This window comes from Pleurodeles waltl, chromosome 2_1 (genome assembly GCF_031143425.1).
Source record: "Pleurodeles waltl isolate 20211129_DDA chromosome 2_1, aPleWal1.hap1.20221129, whole genome shotgun sequence".
Lineage (NCBI taxonomy): Eukaryota > Metazoa > Chordata > Amphibia > Caudata > Salamandridae > Pleurodeles > Pleurodeles waltl.
In genome coordinates, this window is record NC_090438.1 from 614,761,109 (window position 1) to 614,786,182 (window position 25,074).

General features: G+C 43.2%; 1 protein-coding gene across 1 annotated transcript in view; it reads right to left on the bottom strand.

Moving 5' to 3' along the window:
• The window catches only part of VPS41 (VPS41 subunit of HOPS complex), a 769,622-nt gene that overhangs the window by 663,550 nt on the left and 80,998 nt on the right, over positions 1 to 25,074 (bottom strand). The window contains exon 3 of the mRNA XM_069215796.1: positions 12,842 to 12,949. Coding sequence (XP_069071897.1) covers positions 12,842 to 12,949 — 108 coding nt within the window. The remainder of the gene's footprint in view (positions 1 to 12,841; positions 12,950 to 25,074) is intronic.

Consider the following 25,074-nt stretch of genomic DNA (forward strand, 5'->3'; position numbering starts at 1 on the left):
AATAAAACAAGACCACAAAACAAAAATCCAATCAGTAGAACCTGAGTAATTAATTTTTAAAGAATAAAGTGAAAATAGAGCCTATAAGCATAAACTGCCAACCACGGCTACCTGGTCGTGCTGGACCAGGTCAAAGTCAAAAGTTCCGGCAGACTGCGATGGAGCATAGGTCGGATAAACTGCCAGATTTGTCCCACTGAAGTTTTACCTTCTCAAGTTTTGTGCAAAGATTTACAGAGGGTCGAGGGGAGCAAGGAGAGTGTTGCAGGCAATTGTCAGTATGGCACAAAAAGCAGACCGGGTGTCACTTTGCATTGGTAGTTACCTGCGGTCTCAGTGAAAACGGCCCGTTCACTTTTGTAAAGACCCCAAAAGCTTGATTTAAGCACCCTTGAGCTACACCAGGGGTCCAAGACCTGAGACTTACCACCTGGGGGGGTCAAGAACTTGCTGCAGCTGGGTCCAGGAGCTGATTGAGGAGCCTTTTATGTCCCTGAGGCTGAGATCAGGAGGCCAGCAGACTGCCCTTGGGAGTCACCCTAGGGTCCTGAGATCAAGATGAGGTTGCAGGTCAGGTCCTATTTCCCCAAGCAAGAGAGCAGCAGGTCAGCACAGCAAGGCAGTAGGGCAGCAGGGCAGCGGTTCCTTTAGAGCAGCATTCCACCAGAGTGGCAGTCCTTGTAGCAGCACAATAGTCCATCCTGGCAGAGTATTCACAGGTCCAGAAGTATCCTGAAGTGGTGGTGTGTGAGGTCCAGTATTTATACACAGTTGTGCCTCTGAAGTGGGGAGAAGGTTCTAGAGACAAACTTGGAAGTGTGCAAAAGGCTTGCCTTCCTGGCACATTACTAAGTATATGGGGATATGCAGCCCTTGATGTGAAGACAGAACACTGCCTATTCAAGTGTAAGTGGGTCTGGGCCCAGCACCTCTGACCCACCCTGCCAGGAATGGTCCATTCAGTAACACCAAAGCTCCCTATTGGTGTGGCGGTCTTGGAGGAATACACAAAGCGCAACTGTCAGCTACACCCAGTCATGTGACTCAAACACAGGCTGCAGGCACTAAATGGCTAGGGCAACAAAAATGCCAACTTCCTAAAAGTGGCATTTTCGAACTTGTAATTTAAAATCTGACTTCACCATAAATTAGGATTTTAAATCGTGTTTCCAGTGACAACACACACGGTTACCTCTTCTCATTTGGAAATTAGACTTACAAAATGTAATAAGGCAACTCCAATGTTATGCGATGGAACAGATATGCCTTGCAGTAGTGAAAAGTGAATTAAACTACACACACAGGCTCTGCAATGGCAGCCCTGAGACATGCTTAAAGGGACATTTAAGTAGGTGGCATAACCAGTGCTGCAGGTTTACCAATAGCATTTAATTTACAGTCCCTGAACACATATAGTGCCACTTTACTAGAGACCCACAGTAAATGAAATTCGGCAATTGGGTATAAGCCAATCTTTCAAGTTTTAAGGAGAGCGCACAATCACTTTAGCACTGGCTAGCCATGGTAAAATGCACAGAGTCCTAGAGCCAAGAAAAACTAATTCAGCAAAAAAATATGAGGAGATAGGCCAAATGTCTGGGAATGGCTTGCAGAAAGGGCCAAGTCCAACGGGACGTATTTGAACAATGTCATCAAAAATTCAGTTCTCTGCATTCTTTATTAATTTTTTGTCATTTTGGTATAAGCTTACTCATTAAATCTGTCTTCTTTTACTGAACTGGTTTGCGGAGATTACTGATTAGTTTCTTGACTTCAGTGTTGTTTAATACCGGTTCAATATTTTAATCACACTTCTCATTTGAAAAAACTATAAATTCCTACCATAGTGAGCAGATGTAAACCCAAATTTCCTAATTGAAACTTTAATTACTTAATAAGGCATTGGTGCTCCGCTCTCTAGTTAATAATCCACAATCTCACACATAGGTCATAGAATGATAGATCAAACAGCTTTGAGATCAGCGAAGGTCTCCATGATCGATGGCCCGAAGTTTTTCAGTGAAAGGAGACCACCATATTTGGCAGTCCAGCTACCCAGAGGAACAAAAGGGGTTTAAGGTATCTCTTCGGGCCACAATCCTGGGCACCACTTTGCCAGAGCCCCACAAGTGTAATACTGGACTCCTGGTCACAGTACAAATTTAAGAGATGTAGGCTCACTGGAAGGTGAAGTCCTTTGCGCTGTTAGGTTGGTTGTAGGTAGCCAGGCATGGAACATTCTCATTGGTCAGGACAGGCTCTTGCCTTGGGGGGGGAAGGGGAGGGGGTCTTTCATGTGGCTTTTAGTCAGTTGAACATGGACTCTCGTTGTTTTTTTAGTCAGGTTAGTTCTTTTCCCTTTAGGACAGTTCAGCTCTCCGTCTTCCAAGCAAACAGGCAGCTCCTCTGTTAGTTTTCTAATCCTAGACACTAGAAGAGGAAGGGAGAGGCTTTAGCTGGGAACACTGGCTTGCTCAGATTGTACTGCTGAGCATTCTTACAGAGTCCAGCAACGTACATGGTACTAGCTCAACAGAGGCAGGAGGAAAACAAGATTTCAGAGGAAAATCAAGGGTCCATCATCCTACATTTAGAATAGCACTCTTTAAGTAACCCTGCAAAGGAGCCTCCAGGAACATACTTACCCAGGCTACTAATGTTTGATAGAGGGAGACAGTAGCAAAAGGTCAGAGTCATGGATTCAGGAAGGCAAACCCATATATCAAACCAAATGGACACTGCTGCTGCAGAGAACGGGGCTCAGCTAATGCACTAAAAGCAGAAGGACTACAGTGTTGTTGGCACGTAGATTCTGGCTTAGTAAATTGTTTCAACCCTCCCAGCATGTTGAAGCTTTTCTGACGGGCACACCATAGGAAATAATATATGCAGTTTGTCACAGACTCACCAACAAAAACAACCTGAAGGAACTGCTCCATTTTGTGCTGTAGATACTGTAGCGGGACACCATTTACGCAGTGCAAAGTCCATCACTTGCACCACTGGTCAGATTTTACTAAAGAGAGTCATAGTAGAACCGTCTCCTACAGGTATTGATAAAATAGGCTATGCCCATGCATATAATCGCTTCTATCAAAAGTCAGTTCACACAAAATAATCAGGCTGTGGCAGTGACCCTTTGTCTTGTTTTGGGGTTCACTTTACAATGGGTGGGTATTCACTTTGGGGGTCACCACAAGTCCATACCAACTGATGGGAGTAAACACAAGTATATGGAGCACGTTCAGATGTAGAAACCATTAGAAACAAAAGACAGCACAAGTCTAAAAGGCAAAATTAGAGAACAGGGACACAGCTGTCCACACAGTGGCGTGGCCTTTATCCTTACACATTGTGAACTCCAGTAAAATTTTAATTCACTTGCTGTGAAAAAATTGTGAAACATATCTCCAACATAGGTTATATTCTGGTTTGTAGACCTTCTGAATAAATATCAAACTTAAGAATAGTGTAACACCACTAATGAAAAGAAAGTGCCCTTCCTTAGCATGAAGGACATGCTAATCATATGTAAACAAAAAATTCTGTGAACTACTGTAAACCCCTTGGGAGCCAATGACGTAACGGTTACGTCCTCGGCAGCGGCGCTGAGGCGCCAAGGACGTAACCGTTACGTCCTGGGACCGGCTCATGGGGGGAGAGCAAGCGCTCCCCCCATGAGCCGAGCCTCAGTGTCCCCATTGCAGGGGTAGAAGGGGAATCACTTCCCCTGCCATCCCCTGCCCACCCCGTGGTGTCTGATGATGTCAGAGCGCGATCGCGCGCAGACCTCATCAGAGGCTTGCCTCTTCACACTGGAAGCTCAGCTTCCAGCGCCGATCGGAGGAGAAATGCTTTTGCATTTCTCCTCTGATCACATGGAGGGGCTGAGAAAGGCATCAAAGGAAAGGAAAGACCTTTCCTTTCTTTCCTTTCATTTGATGTCTTTCTCAGCATTTCTGCTGCCCAATCGCAATGCGTCCCACTTGACACACAGGAGTTTTTTTTTTTTTTTAGGTTATTGATATGAGGGGAGCCGCCCCTTGGGCAAGGGCCACTCCCCAAGGGGCCAAATTATTTTTAGGCCATTTTTAATGTAATTAGGCCGATCTACACCTGGGGTGGGGGGGGGGGGGGCGGGGGTGGAGCAAAACCCCCTAGATACCAGGGATAATTTTTTTTGTTTATTTTTTTTAATATGTGGGGAGCGACCGCTTAGGCAAGGGTCACTCCCCGGGGGGCAAAATTACTTTTAGGCAATTTCTGCCCCCTTGGGGGCACATCGGCCTATTTTTATTAGGCCAATGGGGGCAGAAACCACGAGACACCAGTTTTTTTTTTTTTATAATATTGAATGAGGGGAGCAAAATATTTTTAGGCCTTTTCTGCCCCCCCCCCCCGGGGGGCAGATCGGCCTATTATAATTAGGCCGAAACCCCTAGACTCCAGGGATATATATTTTTTTGTTTACCTTATTTTTTTTTATATATGGGAAGCGACCCCTTAGGCAAGGGTCGCTCCCCTGCGGGACAAATTGTATTTAGGCCATTTCTGCCCCCCCTTGGGGGCAGATCGGCATTATTTTTATTAGGCCAGTCTGCCCCCAAGGGTGGCAGAAACCACTAGACACCAGGGATTTTTTTTTTTTGTGTCAATTTCACACAAGGGGGGGGGCGACCCCTTAGGCAAGGGTCGTTCCCCTGGGGAGCATATTTATTTTAGGCCATTTCTGCTCCCCTTGGGAGCAGATCGTCCTATTTCTATTAGGCCGATCTGCCCCTGGGCGGAAGTAGAAACCACTTAGGCACCAGGGATAGGGGTGTGTGTATGTGCGTGTTTGGGGGGGCAGCTCCTTGGGCAAGGGTCGCTCCCCATGGGGGCACATTACTGTTGGCCATATCTGCCCCCCTTCAGGGCATCTGCCCCCAAGGGGGGGCAGAAAGCCCACCAGAGACCAGGGAAGACTTTTTTTCCAAAATAAGAGGGTGGGGGTATTGGCCATACCTCCACCCCAAATAAATGGGTCCAAAGTTGTTCTGCCCACCAGTGGGCAGATAGGGCAATTACCCCTGATCCAAACCCCGGGGGGCCAGACAGTCTACTAGATGCCAGGGAATTAAAAAAAAAAAAAAAATAGTGGGGTGGTGGCTACCAACCAGTATGCGCTTGGTTATGCCCCCACCCCAACTGAAAAGGGTACCAGACTTTCAGCTCTCCCCGCACACTAAAACATCTTATCTCACTGCAAGCAAGAGGACATTTGATTATTTTGGGATTTGGCTTTACATTTGGGCCATGAGAGCTTGGCTAACTCTCAAAATCGTCCCACTTGGAATGGTGAGGGCTGCCCTTTTTGGACTTTGGGACGCTGCCATGTAGAAAAATCCACAAGACCTAGACACATCTGAAAACTAAACATCTGGGTGAGTCCAGGGTGGTGTGCTTCACATGCACCCCACACCATTTTCGTACCCACAATGCCCTGCAAACCTCCAACTTTGCTGGAAATAAAAAAATTTTCCCCCATTTATGTGATGGAACCTTCCGGAATCTGCAGGAATCCACAAAATTCATACCACCCAGCATTGTCTCATCGAGGAGGTAAGCAAAGTTGTCAGGTTATGGAAGCAGATTAAAGTGGAGGAGTTAGTCCTGGCATTAGAAGATCCTGGGAAAAGGCTAGGAAATTAGCCCAGCCCCTGCTTGATAGTTTTCAGCAAGGGGTGGAAATGGCCATGGCTCAGTTGGCTCCCCCTATAATCCGGGGACCCTGCAGCCGGAAGAAACTCGGTCACCCCTGGTTTACAAAGGAGCTTAAATCCCTCCAAAGAAAGTATGGACAACAGGAGCGCCAGGGGAAACTAAATCCAGCCCCATAGGAAAAGGGCGGTACTAAAGTCCACTCTTAAGGTTTACAAAGCAGCGCAATTTAAGGCCAAATCTAATTTCTACACTACCAAAGTGAAGGAGGCATTAAATGCCCCAAGGGAACTTTTTAAGATGATAAAGGCATTATCTACGACCCCTAGGCCTGCTGATTTGTAAAACTCTCAGGAATTTTGTGATAAGGTTGCCATGTACTTTGAGAATAAGATTCTACAAATACATGCAAATTTTGCTCCTCAGGGTAACCTTAGAGCACCTCCCTCCACGACACCTACCGACTCTAATGCGAGCTGCAAAGTATTATCGGACTTCCACATCCCTACCCACGACAGTATTAGAAAGAGGATTCTTGAAATTAAGTCCGGTTCCCCTCTTGATCCGTGTCCTCCTTCCATATTTCACGTGGCCCCTGACCTGATGGCTCGGTCGTTAGTTCCCATTTATCAAGAGGTCTTGATATCTGGGATGTACCCCTCCCCATGGAAAGAAACTATAGTGGTACCCCTCAAGAAAAAGCCAGATGGTGATAGTCAGGACCTAAGTAATTTACAGCCAATTGCACTTCTTCCATATCCGGCAAAGATTTTAGAGAAAATCTTGAATCTGGAACTGGCTGATTTCTTAGTAGAAGCGGAAGCCCTCGACGTCTCCCAACACGGAAATGGCCTTGATCTCATCTTCTGATGCTATCCGGAAATTGGTAGATGAAGGCCAAGGGGTTATTTTAGTTCTTTTAGATTTATCAGCGGCATTTGATACCATCTCCCCTCACTTGTTGACGTCCCCCATTTACCAAGTGGGGATTAGAGAGCGGGCGCTTAAGCTCTTGGAATCCTTTCTTACGAACAGATGGACTAGGGTTAGCTGTGGCAATTTTAGATCTACGCCTTATTTATTACCTTGTGGGATTCCTCAGGGATCTTCCCTAAGCCCCACGCTGTTCAACATGTATGTAGCCCCACCGGCCAGTTTGATTCGATCTTTTGGTTTCATTCAGTCCCCCTATACAGATGACTCTCAGCTTATCATCCCAATTAAACAGCCTTGGGAGGAGGTTGCGGACCGGTTTAGTAATTGTATGCTAGCCGTGAGTAACTGGATGAATACTAATTGGCTCAAAATGAATGCCACCAAAACCGAAATTCGTTGTTTCGGATTAGGAAAAGAGTTATGGAGCTCACGTTGGTGGCCTTCTGAATGTGGTACTCGTCATGTACCCTCCACTGTTAGCAGGAACCTGGGCATCCTGTTTGATGATCATTTATCTTTTAAAAAACAGGTTAATCATACTGTAAAGACTAGTCTCTGGTTCATCAAAATGCTCAGGACAATTTTTGCTTATCTGTCACATGAACGGAGACTAGCGTTGGTGATGTCAAAGGTAGACTATTGCAATGCCTTATTCCTCAATTTGGATAAGGCGCTGATTAACAAATTACAATTGGTTCAGAATTCTGCAGCCAGAGCGGTTTTCAATCCTCCACGGCGGGTATCAGTTAGACAGAGCCTCAAACAATTGCATTGGCTGCCGGTGGCTAAGCGTATTATTTTCAAATCACTTTGTCTAACATATAACGCAGCTCATGGGATCGGACCAAGATATCTTACCACTAGGCTTTGCTGGTATGTGCCTAAGTGAAACTTGAGGTCTTCTCAAGCTTACTGGATTCAGGTTCCTTGAACCTATAAAGCCAAATGGGGCGACAAAGCCTTTACTGTGGCTGCTGCCAAAAGCTGGAATTCGCTTCCTTTGAATATCAGGCAAGAACCCTGTTATTTGAAATGTAGCAAATTGGTAAAAACATGGATTTTTCCACGATAATACTTTTTTGGTACCTTTTGGACCGTGTTCTGTACTTCCTATACTTTTCTGCTTTCTTTCTAATCATTATCTGCTCTCTGGGTGGTGTTCTTACATTACTGCATTCCTCCTCTGCTCTTTCCTCCTGCTTTAGCGCTTCAATGCTCTTTGTGAGTAGGATTGCGCTTTATAAATATGACATACATACATACATCTATACAGATAAAAATTCTGCCCCACTAGTCAGCCTAAACATTTTTTTTTTCCAACTGCCCTTTTGGACCCGCTTTGGTTTCCCCTCAGTTTTGACATGTTTTTGGCTCTTCCCAGTCACAGGCACTTGTCTCACCTATACAAGTGAGGTATCATTTTTACCAGAAAACTGAGGGGAACGTTGGGTGGTAGGAAATTTGTCCCGGTGCAGTGATCCCACACAGAAATATGGGAGAAATGTGATTTTTTTAGCTAAATTTGAGCTTTGCTGAGGATTCTGGGTAAGAAAACACAGAGGGATCCACGCAAGTCACACTCCCAGGACTCCCTCGGGTGTCTAGTTTTCAGAAATGTCTGGGTTTGGTAGGTTTCCCTGTATGGCCGCTGAGCCCAGAACCAAAAACGCAGGTGCCCCCCGGCAAAAACAGATAGTTTCGTTTTTGAGAATTTTGATGTGTCCAGATAGTGTTTTGGGGCATTTCCTTTCACAGGTACTAGTCCTATTCACACAAGTGAGGTATCATTTTTATCGGGAGACTTGGGGGAACGCTGGGTGGAAGGTATTTGTGGCTCCTCTCAGATTCCAGAACTTTCTGTCACTGAAATGTGAGAAAAAAGTGGGTTTTTTTTAGGTTTGCAAAGGATTCTTGGTAACAGAACCTGGTGAGAGCCCCACAAGGCACCCCATCCTGGATTCCCCTAGGTGTCTAGTTTTCAAAAATGCACAGGTTTGGTACGTTTCCTTAGGTGCCGGCTGAGCTAGAGGCAAAAATCCACAGCTTGGCACTCTGCAAAAAATAGCTCTGTTTTCTTTGGGAAAATGTGATGTGTCCATGTTGTGTTTTGGGGCATTTCCTGTCGCGAGCACTAGGCCTACCCACACAAGTGAGGTATCATTTTTATCGGGAGACTTGGGGGGAACGCTGGGTGGTAGGAAATTTGTGGCTCCTCTCAGATTCCAGAACTTTCTGGCACCGAAATATAAGGAAAAAGTGTATTTTTGGCCACATTTTGAGGTTTGCAAAGGATTCCGGGTAACAGAACCTGGTGTTAGCCCCGCAAGTCAGCTCATCCTGGATTCCCCTAGGTGTCTAGTTTTTATGAATGCACAAGTTTGGTAGGTTTCCCTAGGTGCCAGCTGAGCTAGAGGCTAAAATCTACAGCTAGGGACTTTGCAAAAAACACGTCAGATTTCAATGTAAAAATGTGATGTGTCCATGTTGCGTTTCCTGTCGCGAGCATTAAGCCTTCCCACGCAAATGAGGTACCATTTTTTATCGGGAGACTTTGGGGAACACAGAATAGCAAAACAAGTGTTATTGCCCCTTGTCTTTGTCCACATTTTTTCCTTCCAGTGTGTAAAAAAGACATCTATTTGAGAAATGCCCTGTAATTCACATGCTAGTATGGGCACCCCGGAATTCAGAGATATGCAAGTAACCACTGCTTCTCAACACCTTATCTTGTGCCCATTTTGGAAATACAAAGGTTTTCCTGATAGCTATTTTTCACTCTATATTTCAGCGAATGAATTGCTGTATACCCGGTATAGAATGAAAACCCATTGCAAGGTGCAGCTCATTTATTGGCTCTGGGTACCTAGGGTTCTTGATGAACCTACAAGCTCTATATATCCCCACAACCAGAAGAGTCCAGCAGACGTAACAGTATATTGCTTTAAAAAATCTGACATTGCAGGAAAAAGTAAAACGTGGAGAAAAATTGCTGTTTTATTTACCTCAATCTCAATATTTTTAATTTCAACTGTTATTTTCTGTAGGAAGCCCTTGTAGGATCTACACAAATTACCCCTTGCTGAATTCATAATTTTCTCTACTTTTCAGAAATGTTTAGCTATCTGGGATCCAGCTTTGGTTTCATACCCATTTCTGTCACTAACTGGAAGGAGGCTGAAAGCACAAAAAACAGTAAAAATGGGGTATGTCCCAGTAAAATGGCAAACTTGTATTGAAAAATTAGGTTTTCTGATTCAAGTCTGCCTGTTCCTGAAAGCTGGGAAGATGGTGATTTTAGCCCTGCAAACCCTTTGTTGATTCCATTTTCAGGGGAAAAAAACACGAGCCTTCATCTGCAGCCCTTTTTTCCCTTTTTAAAAAAAAAGACATTTTCGCTGTATTTTGGCTAATTTCATGGTCTCCTTCAGGTGACCCCACAAAGTCTGGGTACCGCTAGAATCCCTAGGATGTTAGAAAAAAAAAGGACGCAAATTTGACGTGGGTAGCTTATGTGGACAAAATGTTATGAGGGCCTAAGCGCGAACTGCCCCAAACAGCTAAGGGGTTAAACATCTCAGCAACAACAAAAACATTTTAGCCTTTTGTTGAAAAAGGCCCAGCTGCTGACAAAGTTAAAATAAAGCTATTATCATCAACATAGTTTCCTGGGGCGGAAAACATCTTGGATTATTCAAAGTGACTCCTTAAACCTTACAGTTCAGCTATTATATAAGTATAACAACAGTACTATGGTTCTGGCGACAACTGTTAGTAACATTAATAACTGCAAGCTGTCAACAGCATTGGGGACAGAAGGGCGGACCAGTATTGACAATGGAAAGCAATACTGACTGCGGGCCCTCTTAGTAACACTTTCTAAGTGTATTCTGGTTACTGGTATTATCCCAGAGATATGGCAACCAAAACCTGGCACCAATCCAGACCTTAGCAAGGGATAATAACAGTGCTTTTATTTAACAATGCACTGCGATTTGGCCCATGAAAATTATGGATAGCTTTCTTTGCTAAGATCGCAGCGTAAATACTTGATCAAGTGCTTTTAAACAACCTAATTACCTGGGTTGAAAGTAAAGATATAAGCCCTCCTTCTCCATGTATTTTGTAGGCAGTTTATTTCTGTATTGCACTTTTGTCAATTAGACCAGTGTGAATCATCTCTTGCTTTGGACTAACGAGTTGCACATGGTGTGTCTATTCGGACTACGTGGACCTCCATCACTTCTAGAATGAAGAATGAATAGTAAACAATAATTCATTCCTACTCAGGACTGTGTCCAGTATGTGCTTTGACACTTAATTTATTTAGCATATTTTCTAGTGACTTTGAAAACATATTATCCTCACTTTCACTGGACCTTCCAATCATAGGTACGAGGTACAACAGAAATGTATGTCATGCAGATGACTACTTATTTTTTGCCAAACTGCATGAGGGCTACTGAACGCTCTTAACACACTAGCAGGCTACCCTGAATCTAAATATTTAAAAATAAACCTACAAAACCCCAAGTAATGACCCTTGTAAAGTCAATTTTCAAAGAATATGGATCCACAGATAAAATACACTTATCCAGAGTTAATGACAACTGCAGTCTACGTATATCATTTGACATACTTCTAGCATGAGACACTTTGCTATCAATAATCCAGCATCACATTGTCTAAAACTCTAACTTGGTTCTCCAATCGATATAAGGAGTTCTCTTTAAGACCAGAAAATATGCATTCCTGGATAATGTTATCCCAGCTGTATGGAGCTGCCTTTTGTATGTGTTTTATATGAATAAATCCGTTGGCACTTTGGAAGTCCCCATATGGAAAACTTGTTGAATATTATGCCCTCAATTCCCTGAGGTGAGGCTCAAATGAACATTCAATTGACATAATCATAGTTCCAAAAGCAGCTTTAACGTCTCTTTTAGTATCTACCATTCTGGCCAAAACAGTCACTTAAGCTCATTAAAACTGGGCTTTTTAGTTCCAAGGCAGGAAATTAAACAGCATTTGTTCCGTTTTGTAACTCATGACAGTCAATAATAAACATCTACTTTATGACTGATTAACTCCTACGACGGAATTAAGGACATACTATGCACAACATAAATTAATTTCCCTTAAAGCAGGTGTTTTAAATATGCAAGAAAATGTCAATGTCAAATACACATTGTGCAACCCGTGATTCCATAGCTGCCACTAAAGCATATGAGAAAACTTACAATTGCAACAAAATATTAATGCTAATGCTTCTTACACTGGGGCACATATTAACGCTGGATAAAATATGCAAATGGAGGGTAAATACTGCAAAGAACTGTAATTGCCATTGTGTGGTCAGCTCATGTTTTAATATAATGTGATTCCCTATCACCTTTAATACAAATTTTATGAATTTAATAAATTCTTCTCATGAACCAGAATATCTGACAGCTCTGTGTTCATTCAAAAACAACATTTTTGTTATAAACTGTAATTCGTTAACGGAATTGTTTTTAAAGTTTGATTAACTTGTAAATACTTAAATAGAATTAACTTATTAATTTGGGGGATTCATTTACTGACTTCTTGTTTATTATTATATTATGTGTATGTATTATGTTTAAATGTAATTTTATTCTTGTGAACGAAAATGATTATTTTCAAAATATATTGATGCAATGAATGAAACTGAATTTTTCAAAAGCACTCCATCTAATATCTCAACGAATAATGCTCATGGTTAAAGTATGTCACAGGAATATTGAACATTTTTAACGGAACACAATAGTGTACTAATTATATTTATTCACTTCACATTATTTTGGGAAAGGCTTTTGACAATATTTCAGTTCTATAGCTCGTTTCATAGGGAACTACACACTATAACTTTATATGATGAGAAACATTGTCAATTTGCTTGTCCTGTGAAAAATATTGCAATGTGCTCAAGTACATAATTCAGACAACCAAATATAGAGGTACAGAACGTTGGAAGCCTTGCATTTAAAACCACAAACGTGTTTTATCTAAATTAGACTATGGTGTGCACATCTCAGTTTATGCTTCTCTCCTGCTGAAGACTTTTATACTGAAGTTATAATAATTTTTTTATCAGAATCCTGCCTGCTCTGCATCAAAGGAAAGTACTAAACATCATGGTCTCCAATATACTCTTTCTAGCACTAAAAACTGGAAAGCTATATCGTACCTTTTCATGCACGGTCATACAGCTTGCGGCATCTTTCTGGAGAATATCAGTTATCCCATTTGAGAGTCTCTCATACCTCAACTTTGGCTCTTCTTCACTGTCTTCTTCCTGTGTTTCAGAAACAAAAAGCGCATTACCTTCAGATTCCAGAAATACTATACCATTAGCTTTGCATATATATATTTAGAAGATGCACAACAAGGTTGGCATATGTTGCTCCACAAAACTCCAATGTAAATCAAATAAATACAGGTGTATGAGTACCTTGCAAACACGAAACATTAAACAAGCATTGCCATGGTTTTAGACAGGAGAGTACAGGTTATAAAACTCTCATCATGGCACCCACCAGAGACAAACCGCTCACCATAATCAAATGCACACTACTGTAGGCATGTTCACTCTCTCAAAGTGCAACTGAGCTCAGAAGACAACATTCCACCACTTCACTCCTACAGAGGAAACAAATTAAGTTTTCCTATATAAACCAATAGCGTTCAATGGAATATATGTCTAATAAAACCTTTGGGTACATGCACTGGAGTCATTATTGCATGTCCAGAGAGAAAGTGTAGGCAACACAAGTTAACAAAAACAACAAAATAGGTACAATTCAAGAAGACCTCTGAATTCCTGATTATGGCGATTAGAGAAGATGCACTAGAGGTGCAGATTGTAGGACTGTGGTCCTGTGGTGCAAAGAAAGCCCTCGGCTGGGAGGATAAAAAGATATGACTGACTTGTGGAGAAGCAAGTTCATCCTAAATATCGTGAGGAGCCTTTTTAACTATGCACCTGTAAGCTGCAGTTTAGTTTCTCAGAACACAACTGTGAAAAGCTTAACAAAACGCTTCTGCTTATAAGTGACTTAGAAAAATGAATGAACTCCGACAAAAGGATCATTAATGTGCTAGGAACAACCATCTTTGGCAAACTAGCATGGAACAAATTCAGAAGAAAACCTACAAACATAGTTGATGTGGAAGTGAATGAGTTCACCTTTTTAAATGTGGTGTTCAATGTGTGGCTTGTTGCTGGATAGTTCAACCTTGATATTTTGACAGTTAAGTCAAATTAGCCACGTTTAAGTTTATTCAAGATTTACATCAAACTCTGAAAGGAATCAAATATAAAAGGAAACAGGGAAAACCTAATATAAGAAGGAACATGTGTTTACTTGTAAAATAAAGCAACATTGTTTCCTCTCAGAAGTATGCAATTTGGATTAGCAACCACTTGAGAGTAATTTAATTACGGAGCACACATCATAATAAATATCAGAATAAAAATCAGATGAGCAAACAATGAGCAAATTGCACAGAAGTGGAAAGGTGCAGCTAGAGCAGTGCTCAGTAGAAATATGAAAGGTCACTAATTATTAGGGTCTGATTCATATGCAAATAATTTGTGCGCAGGGCAATATATAAGTGGCTATTTAGTAGGAGGGCTAATGGACTTAAGCAATCCTTGTAAGTCACTCCATGTTAAAAACCAAAGAGTGAAAAATTGTAAGACTTCTGCAATAGTTGTGTAAAGGAACAACATAAAAAAGAAAGGGTATGATTAACATGTATTACAAACTGACAAAGGTATACTGAGTTAAAAGGAAGGATAAAAACCTATTTGGAATGAGCCCAATAATGAGTCATTGAACTTTTAAACTAGTTAAATGGCTGTATATGAAGCAGGGTGTTATTTGGCAAGTTGTCGAAATAGCTAAATTAAGATAGCAGCGAAAAGTGTATTTAAAAAAGCAACTTACTATATTGGTTTCGTTTGTGATGGAGTAACCCATCCACCAAACTCTAAATCAGGCCATTAGTGACCAAACTTGGACACGTAAAGTGGTAAAACATAACTCTGAATCCTAAATATATATACTTCTATTTAAAAAGCGTGTCGACAGAAGGAATACACTGTGGTTTCTACTTAAAATGCACATGCTTAAGCAATAATTGTGTCTCTTCTTAAAACAATAAAGAAATCAGGAATTTACGATCTGTTACTCTTTTTTTTATAAAATAATCATGAACACAGGAATACTTTAGATATAACAACATGTTAGAGTGATTTTTAAGCTTATTTGTATGATAATATGAAAATCCTAAAATGTACATGCATGCCAAGCCATTGCAACAAGTATAATCAATCAAATTAAAAGCATTCACTAAGTGAAGACACCCATTGTAAAATGATAACCTTTATAAAGTTGGTTTGTCATTTAACCATAAATCTCCTAATGATAAGGTCGTAATGCAAGATAAAGAATAAGAAAGGAGAGCAGAAATTAGGGAAACTATGAAAAAACTATAGCAATCAGGTTATGCAAATTATATTACAGTGCAAACTAGTTTCTTGGTTCAAAGAACCACCAACCAACCACAAAATTAACATATTGTTTTCCTAGGTCAACAAACAGGCTTCAAGGTCTTCTCTCCATGCTTATTTTTGGAATATTTTTTACAGACTCTTTTGCTGTAACTATGATATTTTCTGAGTAAACATGATAAAAGACCACTAAGCTCTTTTGCGAACTGGTTCTGAAGCCCAGTGTAGGAGCATTCATTTATTTTCTATTACTGTAAAGAGAATGACTTTTCCAGTGAAAGAAATATTATTATTGGCTGTTGGCAGTCGGCCACCTCAAGGGATAATAACAGTAACTTGTAAGAGTGAATCCCAAAGTTACTAAATTAAACTAAGCTCAACCCCTTGGTAGCTAAGGCACAAAGCAGACAGGCTTAACAAAGGGCAAAGTGTAAAATATTTATACAGTACCAAAACAGTAATAAAGTTAAAAAATAAAAAATAAAAAAATGAAGAAGGCAAATAGAATGAAATGATATAAACAAAATAATACAAAATCAACAAACATCCAATAAGGGGAACAGGACATATGATTTTTTTTAGGTTTAAGTACAAATAGTTCTAAAAAAAAAAAAATGCACATATGCCAATGATAGTCTATGGAAGCTGCAGATCGGGGCCTAGATGCTTTTTCAGGCCAAATGCAATGAAACACAGGTTGGATTCACCAAGCAGGTTTGTTCCAATCAAAAAGTTTACTTTCTGACTTGGGTTTACTTTAGATATTGACGGATGGGTTATTCCGTCACAACGGTAAGGGATATCCCGTCTGCTGAAATCTAAATCTCATTATTTTCTATGGGATTTAGATTTCTTCGGACAGGGTATCCATCATTCTTGTGACAGAGTCTAAATCAGGCCCTTAATCTTGTTCTCAAAATCCGTCAGAAGGCACACTTTGAGCTGTATCTGAGGAAGGTTTATCAAAAATCACACATCTTTGCTGTGAGGTCCCACTTACATCTCTGGAGTTCTTGGAAGTTCAAAATTGTTCAAATTCCCCACCTTTCAAGGTTTCTGAAACAATTCCCAGATTCACTTTTAAGGCTCCCTGGACCTAAAGGACAGCATTTGGGGGCCAGGCTTCACTCCAGCAGAGGCTACCAGCAAAAGCCCAGATCTGGCTGGTATTGGTCAACAGGTAATTTTAGGAGAAAGCAGAGCTCTGTAATTTAATAAAATATCTACTTGTCCATGTGGAAAGTTGCTTCTAAATCTACTTGTCTGGTCAAATAATGTACATGTCCCTTTGGTGCCATGTAATGCGGCAACAGATTATGTTAACAATCTCATTCTATAGGAGCTCTGATAATAATCTTTCTAATTATGCCAGGGCTAAAACTATAGTAGTGCTTGACTACTAGCAATGTCCTTATTTTGCCTCCTTTCTGCAGATCTACACACTGGGGCTGGACGTATCAGGATGAAATAGTTCCAGGGTTGGAATGCCCTTTTGAGTCTGTGCAAACCTATGAACATGCACAGTTTAATGGTGTTCACCAGCTCCTCGTTAATCTTTTTAAAGACTGAGAAAGGTTGGAAATTTAATCCAGACAAGGGCAAAAATAAAACGTCTTCCAGCACTGGGGAAAATGCAGTTGAAGGGAAAGTGAATTGTAAACGCTCAACAGATTCTAGCTTGAGCAAATCTGCACATGCATGTTTGCTCATGCTAACATACAGTTCACAAATATTTTCTCTGAGTACAATTTCCTTGTATACTTGAGTAAATTATTGAGAATTCATGAATTACATAAAACTGCACTAATGCAAAGACATCTACCCTGGGTGTACTTTTGTGACTTTCTTTAGGAACTGGGCCCCTAATTAGGTCTAGCTTCAAACAAGGCCTTTTGTTTTTATTAAAATGTTATCTCTCTCTATCAGTCTGTTAACTGGCTTCACTGTGAGGGATAGCAGTATGTTCTTTCAAAAGGACCATATAGGCACATGTGTGCTTCTTGAGACCAAAAATATCTTTGCTTTCTGCCAATGTTTGTTACAATACCGGGGGCCAGGCAGCTCCCACAACAGTAAAGTTTTACAAAAGCCATATCAAAACAAGACACGCACTGACAAAACCAAAAGACTGACCACCAATGTCAGACCTACTGGCTTTGCCATTGCTTGTTTAGTTTAATGTTTCCCATAATCTTGCTGAAAATGGTTACATTGATTTTCCATTATTTATATATTTATTGGAAATACTAGCATGCATCAACACGTTTTACTAAGCGATGCTTCAAAGAAATGATATCTAAAACTTCACAGTAATTTAGCAAAACATTTTTTCCTGGTTGTATTTTTTTGTGAATATTTTATTTTGAAAGCAGAGAATATGTGTCTAATTAGAGAGCAATGTGAGAGCATTCTACATAGCCTCATATTGTTAAACTTTCCAAACGTGTGTACACATTTGTTTTACTGGACCCGTTGTAAGTAGTGCAGTACAAGCTTACACCATTTATTTAGAAGTGTCACCCTAATAATAAAGGCTTTTAATTAATGAACCATAAAAACAAGTTGAACAGCATTAACATATGGACACAAATATTACCTCAACTGCAGACAATTCCCTTCCCTGTTAATAATATGGTATTGTAAACTGGCAGTCAAAGGGTTTGTGTTGTAGGGGCCTACTTGTCCCAAGGACAAATAAACATGAAAACGTGTTGTCCTTGACCCCAAACGACATGTGCTGGGCCTTGGGCTATAGGAATTCCAAATTATTGAGCTTGTTATGTCCCTGTAGCAACACAGGAGGTCAGCCAGAGGGCCCTTGGAGTCCACTTCTTTGTTCTGGGTACAACAGGGAGAAAGTCACAGACAGAAAGTTCAGATGGGTTCTGATCTTCCACAGGTCCAGTAAGTAATCCGAGGAGGGTACCTTGGGGTGCCAAATTTAGGGGTAGCAATAGCCAGTGGGTGTTGGGTTACTCCAAGACAGTTCCCACTCAGTGGGTGAAAATATTCATGGAGGCAACCCTACCCACTTTTTCAGCTTTTCATCTTTGCCCCACTACAAACAAACGCACAGTGCCCCTCTCTCCTAAACTCCAAGATGGGGGAACTCTTCGTCCATTGTACAGAGGTCTTGCTTGTATCCACCAATAGTTGTGGTGAGCCAAAGGAGCAGTTGCCTTCCCGGTGTCCATTCCAAATCAGTTCTGGGGGTAGCGTTCCTCCAGCCTGTCACTTTCAAATTAATGTTGTTCCTGGGACCACCACAACTGTTATTCCTGGGCCCACAGGAATCAAATGCCTCATAGCTAGACTATCCTGTCACCAAGCCTAAACCAATGTTCTGCTCTCAGAGCAATTTTCACATCTCAGTAAGGTCAAGCACTTCGCTGGAGAGCGACTGGAGAGCTAAAGTAAATTAGCCTCCAGGAGCTTCAGGCAGTCAATAGGTAACTTTCTTAGAGTTACACTTCCTGAATATTTATTAAATATCCAATTTCACTATTGACTTTGACCTTAAATACATAATAAAAATAGCCCTCTAATTGCTTTTGTAGCCAGTTCTTATCAAAAGTTACAGAATAAAGTTTATAATCTGGACTCAGACATTTTCTAGGATTCGGCTACAGCCCTGCCATTGAAAATAACTTTTAGGGCCTGAACACCAGAGGAACATGCCAATTTTAATTTTGCTCATGTTCCACCTTTAAATATCACAATGTATTTAGGGGGTGATTAACAATATTTAAAAGCATGGTTTCTCACCTGTCAAAAAGAGTTATTTTGACAGGTTTGACAGCAGGGCTTTAAGCTGCCGCAGTCAGAGTACTACATATAGTAGACCTGCAGCCATGTTTTACAGGCCACATCTGTGGATAGCACTACAGACACCACAGTGGCATTTAACGCCTAGACAATGGTATATTCCCTAAACTATATGCTAGGAACTTATACCCTGTTTAAATGGGGGACAGAGGCACATTACTCCTGTTAAGCAGGGGTAAAGTACAGAGAGTTAAAAAAAAAAAAACAGCAAAAATAAGGGCCATAAAACAGCGAAAAATCTAGGGTGACCAAGCAGTAAAGGCATATTTGCTACACCCAGTGACAATATATTGTGATTGCAAAAAAAGCTAAAGTGCTGCATAAAACTTTCACATTTGACATCCTTCTATTAGGCAGAATCAATATAAATAGGAAGAGTGTGTGCCAGAATCATTATTTTTGGTAACAAACAGCTGGGAAAATGTAAGAGCAATCTCAATTGGTAAATATTTTCACACAAACATAATTTCATCTCAAGCTGATAATTAAGCTAAATATGACTCTTGCAACAGCGAAAAGGCTTTTTGTTATTTACTAAACCTGTTTTGTGAGTCGGAAAAGCTAATCTATTTTGAATCGTAACAACGAAGGGGTGAGAAAGGGGTACCCTCTTTTAAGTTATAAGACCTGCAAAGACCATTACCAATGAACTCTCTTGATTGGAATTCAGAATAGTATCTATCAATTGTTTGAACCACAAATAAGTGCCAACCCATTAGAAGGTTAGTGATTTCTAAAAGGTGTGAGTAAAATGGCTGGAAAAAGGGGAGAGACAAGCTTGCAAAGGGGAAGCTGTCCTTGTTGGGACTGCTTCCTCTTTCTGAATGATCTCTGGTGACCTCCGGTAATTAGGATGAAATAGTTACAGTATAATATAATACATTAAAGTATTTAGGCATGTAGAATAAACCACGTAGCGTATATAACCCCCACAGTCTGTGGTGCTATGAACTGAGGAAGTGACTAAGAGCATCAGCTAAGAAAGTTGTATCAATGTTTAAAAATTATAATGGTGCTCACCAGTTAACCTATGTGAATGCATATTGCATGCACTATCACTATACAAATTCTCTCTTGAAGGCATGAAAAAAGCTGCAAAATCAATCCATTTGGAAAATCCACTTTTTAACATATCTAAAAAGTTCGAAATGAAAACAGTGACACACTTACACCTGGATCCTCTCCTTCGCGAGGTCTACGGCAGCCCATCCACCTTTAAGATGGTTGTTAGAAATGGGGTCTTTGGTTGACAGTCAGGTTACCCCCTGTTCAAGCAAGGACCCTCACTCTAGTTAGGATAAAAGAGAATCACCCTCAGCTAACCCCTGCTTACCCCCTTGGTAGCTTGGCAGAGCAGTAGGCTTAACCTCAGAGTGCTGGGCGTAAAGTATTTGTACCAACACACACAGTAACTTAATGAAAACACTACAAAATGACACAACACCAGTTTAGAAAAAATAGGAAATATTTATCTAGACAAAACAAGACCAAAACGACAAAAATCCAACATACACAAGTCAAGTTATGATTTTTAAAAGGTTTAAAATAAAAAGAGTCTTTAGGTAGTTGTAACAACACACTAGCGCTGCTAGCGTGTAAATGTACCTGGTTTGCGTCAAAAATAACCCCGCACGGGCGGTGTGCGTCGAAAATAACCCTGCACGGTTATATGCGTCGAAAACAGCTCGGCACGGCGATGCGCGTCGAAAAAGCCAGCCCCGCGACGGTCCGAAAGTCCCGCGGCGCAGGTTGCGATCTCTCAGCCTTCGTCAGCGATGCTGCGCGTCGTTTCTCCTGCTCCGGGCGTCGATTCTTCGGTCGCGTTTCCTGCAGCGTCGTTTCTCAGCTGCGGAGCCGGCGTCGCGTCGTTTTCTCAGCCGCGATCGGATTCGCGTCGATCTTTTCTCCGCACGGCGCTCGGTGCGTGTATTTTTGTCCTTAGGCTGCCAGCCTCTCCTTTCAGGGTCCCAGGAACTGGAAGGGCACCACAGAGCAGAGTAGGGGTCTCTCCTGAGACTCCAGGTGCTGGCAGGAAGAAGTCTTTGCTATCCCTGAGACTTCAACAACAGGAGGCAAGCTCTACATCAAGCCCTTGGAGATTTCTTCTTCAAGATGGAAGGCACACAAAGTCCAGTCTTTGCCCTCTTACTCTGGCAGAAGCAGCACTGCAGGAAAGCTCCACAAAGCACAGTCACAGGCAGGGCAGCACTTGTTCCTCAGCGATCAGCTCTTCTCCAGGCAGAGGTTCCTCTTGATTCCAGAAGTGTTTCTAAAGTTTGTAAGTTTGGGTGCCCTTCTTATACCCATTTTAGTCTTTGAAGTCACCTTCCTTCAAAGGGGACTCACACCTTCTTGTGAAATCCTGCCTTGCCCAGGCAAGGCCTCAGACACACACCAGGGGGCTGGAGACAGCATTGTCAGAGGCAGGCACAGTCCTTTCAGATGAGAGTGACCACTCCACCCCTCCCTCCTAGCAGAGATGGCTAATCAGGAAATGCAGATCACACCCCAGCTCCCTTTGTGTCACTGTCTGGTGTGAGGTGAAAAACAACCCAACTGTCAAACTGACCCAGACAGGGAATCCACAAACAAGGCAGAGTCACAGAATGGTTTAAGCAAGAAAATGCTCACTTTCTAAAAGTGGCATTTTCAAACGCACAATCTCAAAATCAACTTTACTAAAAGATGTATTTTTAAATTGTGAGTTCAGGGATCCCAAACTCCACCTGTCCATCTACTCTCTAGGGGAATCTACACTTTAATCATATTTAAAGGTAGCCCCCATATTATCCTATGAGAGAGAGACAGACCTTGCAACAGTGAAAACGAAATTGGCAGTATTTCACTGTCAGGACATATAAACCACATTACTATATGTCCTACCTTATCCATACACTGCACCCTGCCCTTGGGGCTACCTAGGGCCTACCTTAGGGGTGCCTTACATGTAAGGAAAGGGAAGGTTTAGGCCTGGCAAGTGGGTACACTTGCCAAGTCGAATTTACAGTGTAAAAATACACATACAGACACTGCAGTGGCAGGTCTGAGACATGATTACAGAGCTACTTATGTGGGTGGCACAACCAGTGCTGCAGGCCCACTAGTAGCATTTGATTTACAGGCCCTGGCACCTCTAGTGCACCTTACTAGGGACTTACTAGTAAATCAAATATGCCAATCATGGATAAACCACTTACATACAATTTAAACAGGAGAGCATATGCACTTTAGCACTGGTTAGCAGTGGTAAAGTGCTCAGAGTTGAAAAGCCAACAGCAACATGTCAGAAAAATATAGGAGGCAGGAGGCAAAAAAGTCTGGGGATGACCCTGCATAAGCAAAAGTCCAACACGACCCCCTACCAGCCTAAAGCCAGGGGAGAACAATCAATACCTTGATGTACTTCCCTGATTGGGGCGATAGAACAGGGACCCAGGCCCACAACAGCAGGGGCATGTTCCAGTTCTACGCCTTCCTGACTCCAGTTGGATCCCTCTGTCCATACTCTCAGGGCCCACTAAGCTAACCCATGGGGAACCCTTCTCCACATCTACAGACACCATCTGTGCAACACCTAACTTTACTTTGCTCACAGATGTATTGCAATGGGCAGATAGTACCACCAGGGCCAACACAGTGGTGTTGCCCACTCCACCCCCGGGGTGTGACTCTCGTCCTCCCCCCCCCAGGGGCAACTCTGTCCACCAGGACAGCAAGCCACAGTGGCCCCAGACAACTGTCAGGGATGAGAGCCCGACCTCAGGCCTCTCTAACCACTGTGACTGTGGAGAGTGGGGGGTGGTAGCCCCAGGTGCCTGGCACCCTTTGACCACTCTCTCTTCCACCAGGTCAGGGATGACAACCTGACCCTGGTCCTCCCCTCTGGGGCTCTGTACCCTCCCTGCAGAAGCGGCACCCCCAGAGTCAAAAACTGTCAGGGTGCTTGTAGAAACAGTCCTGCACAATTCTTCCATCAGTGCAGGGATGTTAACCTGCAACTGATCCTCCAACCTGGGGTCTGTACCTTCAGGTTGGACCAGGGCCAGGGGTGAGGCTTCCCTCCCCCTGCCCTCTCTTCTGGGGTCCTGAACCACCCAACTAGGAGTGACCCCCCCAGAAGACAACATGGTAGGGGCACTGTTAGCAGTAGCCCCTTCCTCCAGGTCAGGGGGGACACCCTTAACCTGGCCTCCCAATCCAGGGTCTGTACCCACAGACTGGATCACTGCCTGGCAAACCAGGACTTCCTGGGGGGCATACCTACCCCCTACCAGGTCAGAGGTTACCCTCTGAACCTGGTCATCCAACCCAGGGTCACCACCCTGCGGTTGAACCACTGCCTGGCACACCAGGACTTCCTTGGGAGCACACTTACCCCCCATCAGGTCAGAGTTTACCCCCTGAACCGGATCATTCAACCCAGAGTCACCACCCTGCGGTTGAACCATTGCCTGGCACACCAGGACTTCCAGGGGGGCACACTTACCCCCCTCAAGGGACACACTGTCCCGAAGGGCCACACAAGAGTCTGGCTGGCGCAGGTCTCCTGACCTCTGCCCATCTGACAGAGTCTGGATTCCCCCCAACCCAGAAATGGTCTCACCAAGGTCATTCATGGGGGGCTCTGCTCTCAGAGCTGACCCCTGACCCTCCAGGTTCTCCACTGGGGTCCGCAACCCCCTCTCAACCCTCTGTCTGGACTTCTGCACCCCCTCACTAGGAGTGGTACTGCCAGACACCAGAACTGGTGGGACGCTGGCTACAGCGGCCCCCCCAAGTTCTCCTGACACTGTGGGGTCTCCCTCAACAGATGGCCCTATGGTACAGGCTAGGCTCCCCTCCTGGTGTTCCCGCAGGGAACCCTCCAGGACCTGGGACCGGATCTCGGGCACCTTGGGCCTCAACCCATCCCCATTCCCTCTCCTCTGAGACTGGACATGGGGCCCCTCACCCATCCCACTACACTGGGACCTACCTGGGACACTACAATCCTTCCCTACCTCACCTGGTTGGGAACTACCTAGACCACTCCTCTCAGGAGCACCCCCAAATGCCTCTTCAGACTCTCTGGTACTCACCCAGAAGTCTGCCTCCATTGTAAGCTCCCTGGGGTCAGAGAACTCACACTCCACCTGGTGTTGGCATAGCTCTGGAAAATAAGGACTAGACATATGCTCTCCAGCAATTACATCACTCAGCCCCTCACATGAATTAACCAAAGTACCCTTCACCCAACCATCCAGTGACTCTGCTTTGAAAAAGCACCCCACATCACCCTCCTGAGACTGGTGAGACAGTACCTGACTGTCCCTGACACTCAACCCACACTCTTCTGGGATGTTTTCACACTCCATAACCAGGACTTCTACCTGGGGGGAACCCCTCTCCCTGTCACTCTCACCTAGAGTCAGTAGAGTGTCCCTCCCACCAGTAGGAATATGACTCCCCATGCCAGTTCCCCAATCCACCTCAGGGATCCTGTGCATCACTGGAGCTACCTCATACCCCTGAACCTCCTGGCGTGTGTTAACTCCCTCCTTCAAGTAGGGCACCACCTCTCTGGGCATGTGCACTTCTGCAGCATCACTGGATATACAATTGTTGCTGCCACCATTCCAGCTGGACTCAGCCCTCATGACTTCCAGCTCTTTCAATTTAAGCTCGTAAGCATAACTCATTTTTTTAATCTCTAAGTTCCTCCTCCTTTCTTCCAACTTTTCCCACTCCCAATCGAGCTTTTTCAGCTCCCATCGGTACTCCCTCTCTGCCTGTCTGTCCTGTAACTCTTCAGGAGTCAGACCCTTGGGTGACACCCTGCCATCCCTCCTGGGGACCCTCCCCCCAGGCGTAACAGGTTCTTCCACTACACCACTGTGTATCCTCTGCACTTCCCCACCCATATTCTCCTCCTCTGTGTGCCCTCCAGCCTTCTTGATTGTCACCCCCTCCCTGGTGGAGCTCTCAGTGGGACAGTCAAGATCTTTAAGGAACTGTTTCAATTGAGCAACTGAGTACTCCTTCAGTTTCTCCATTTCAAACACAGCTCCAGCTGTTGCATCTCCAGATTGAGACATGATGGT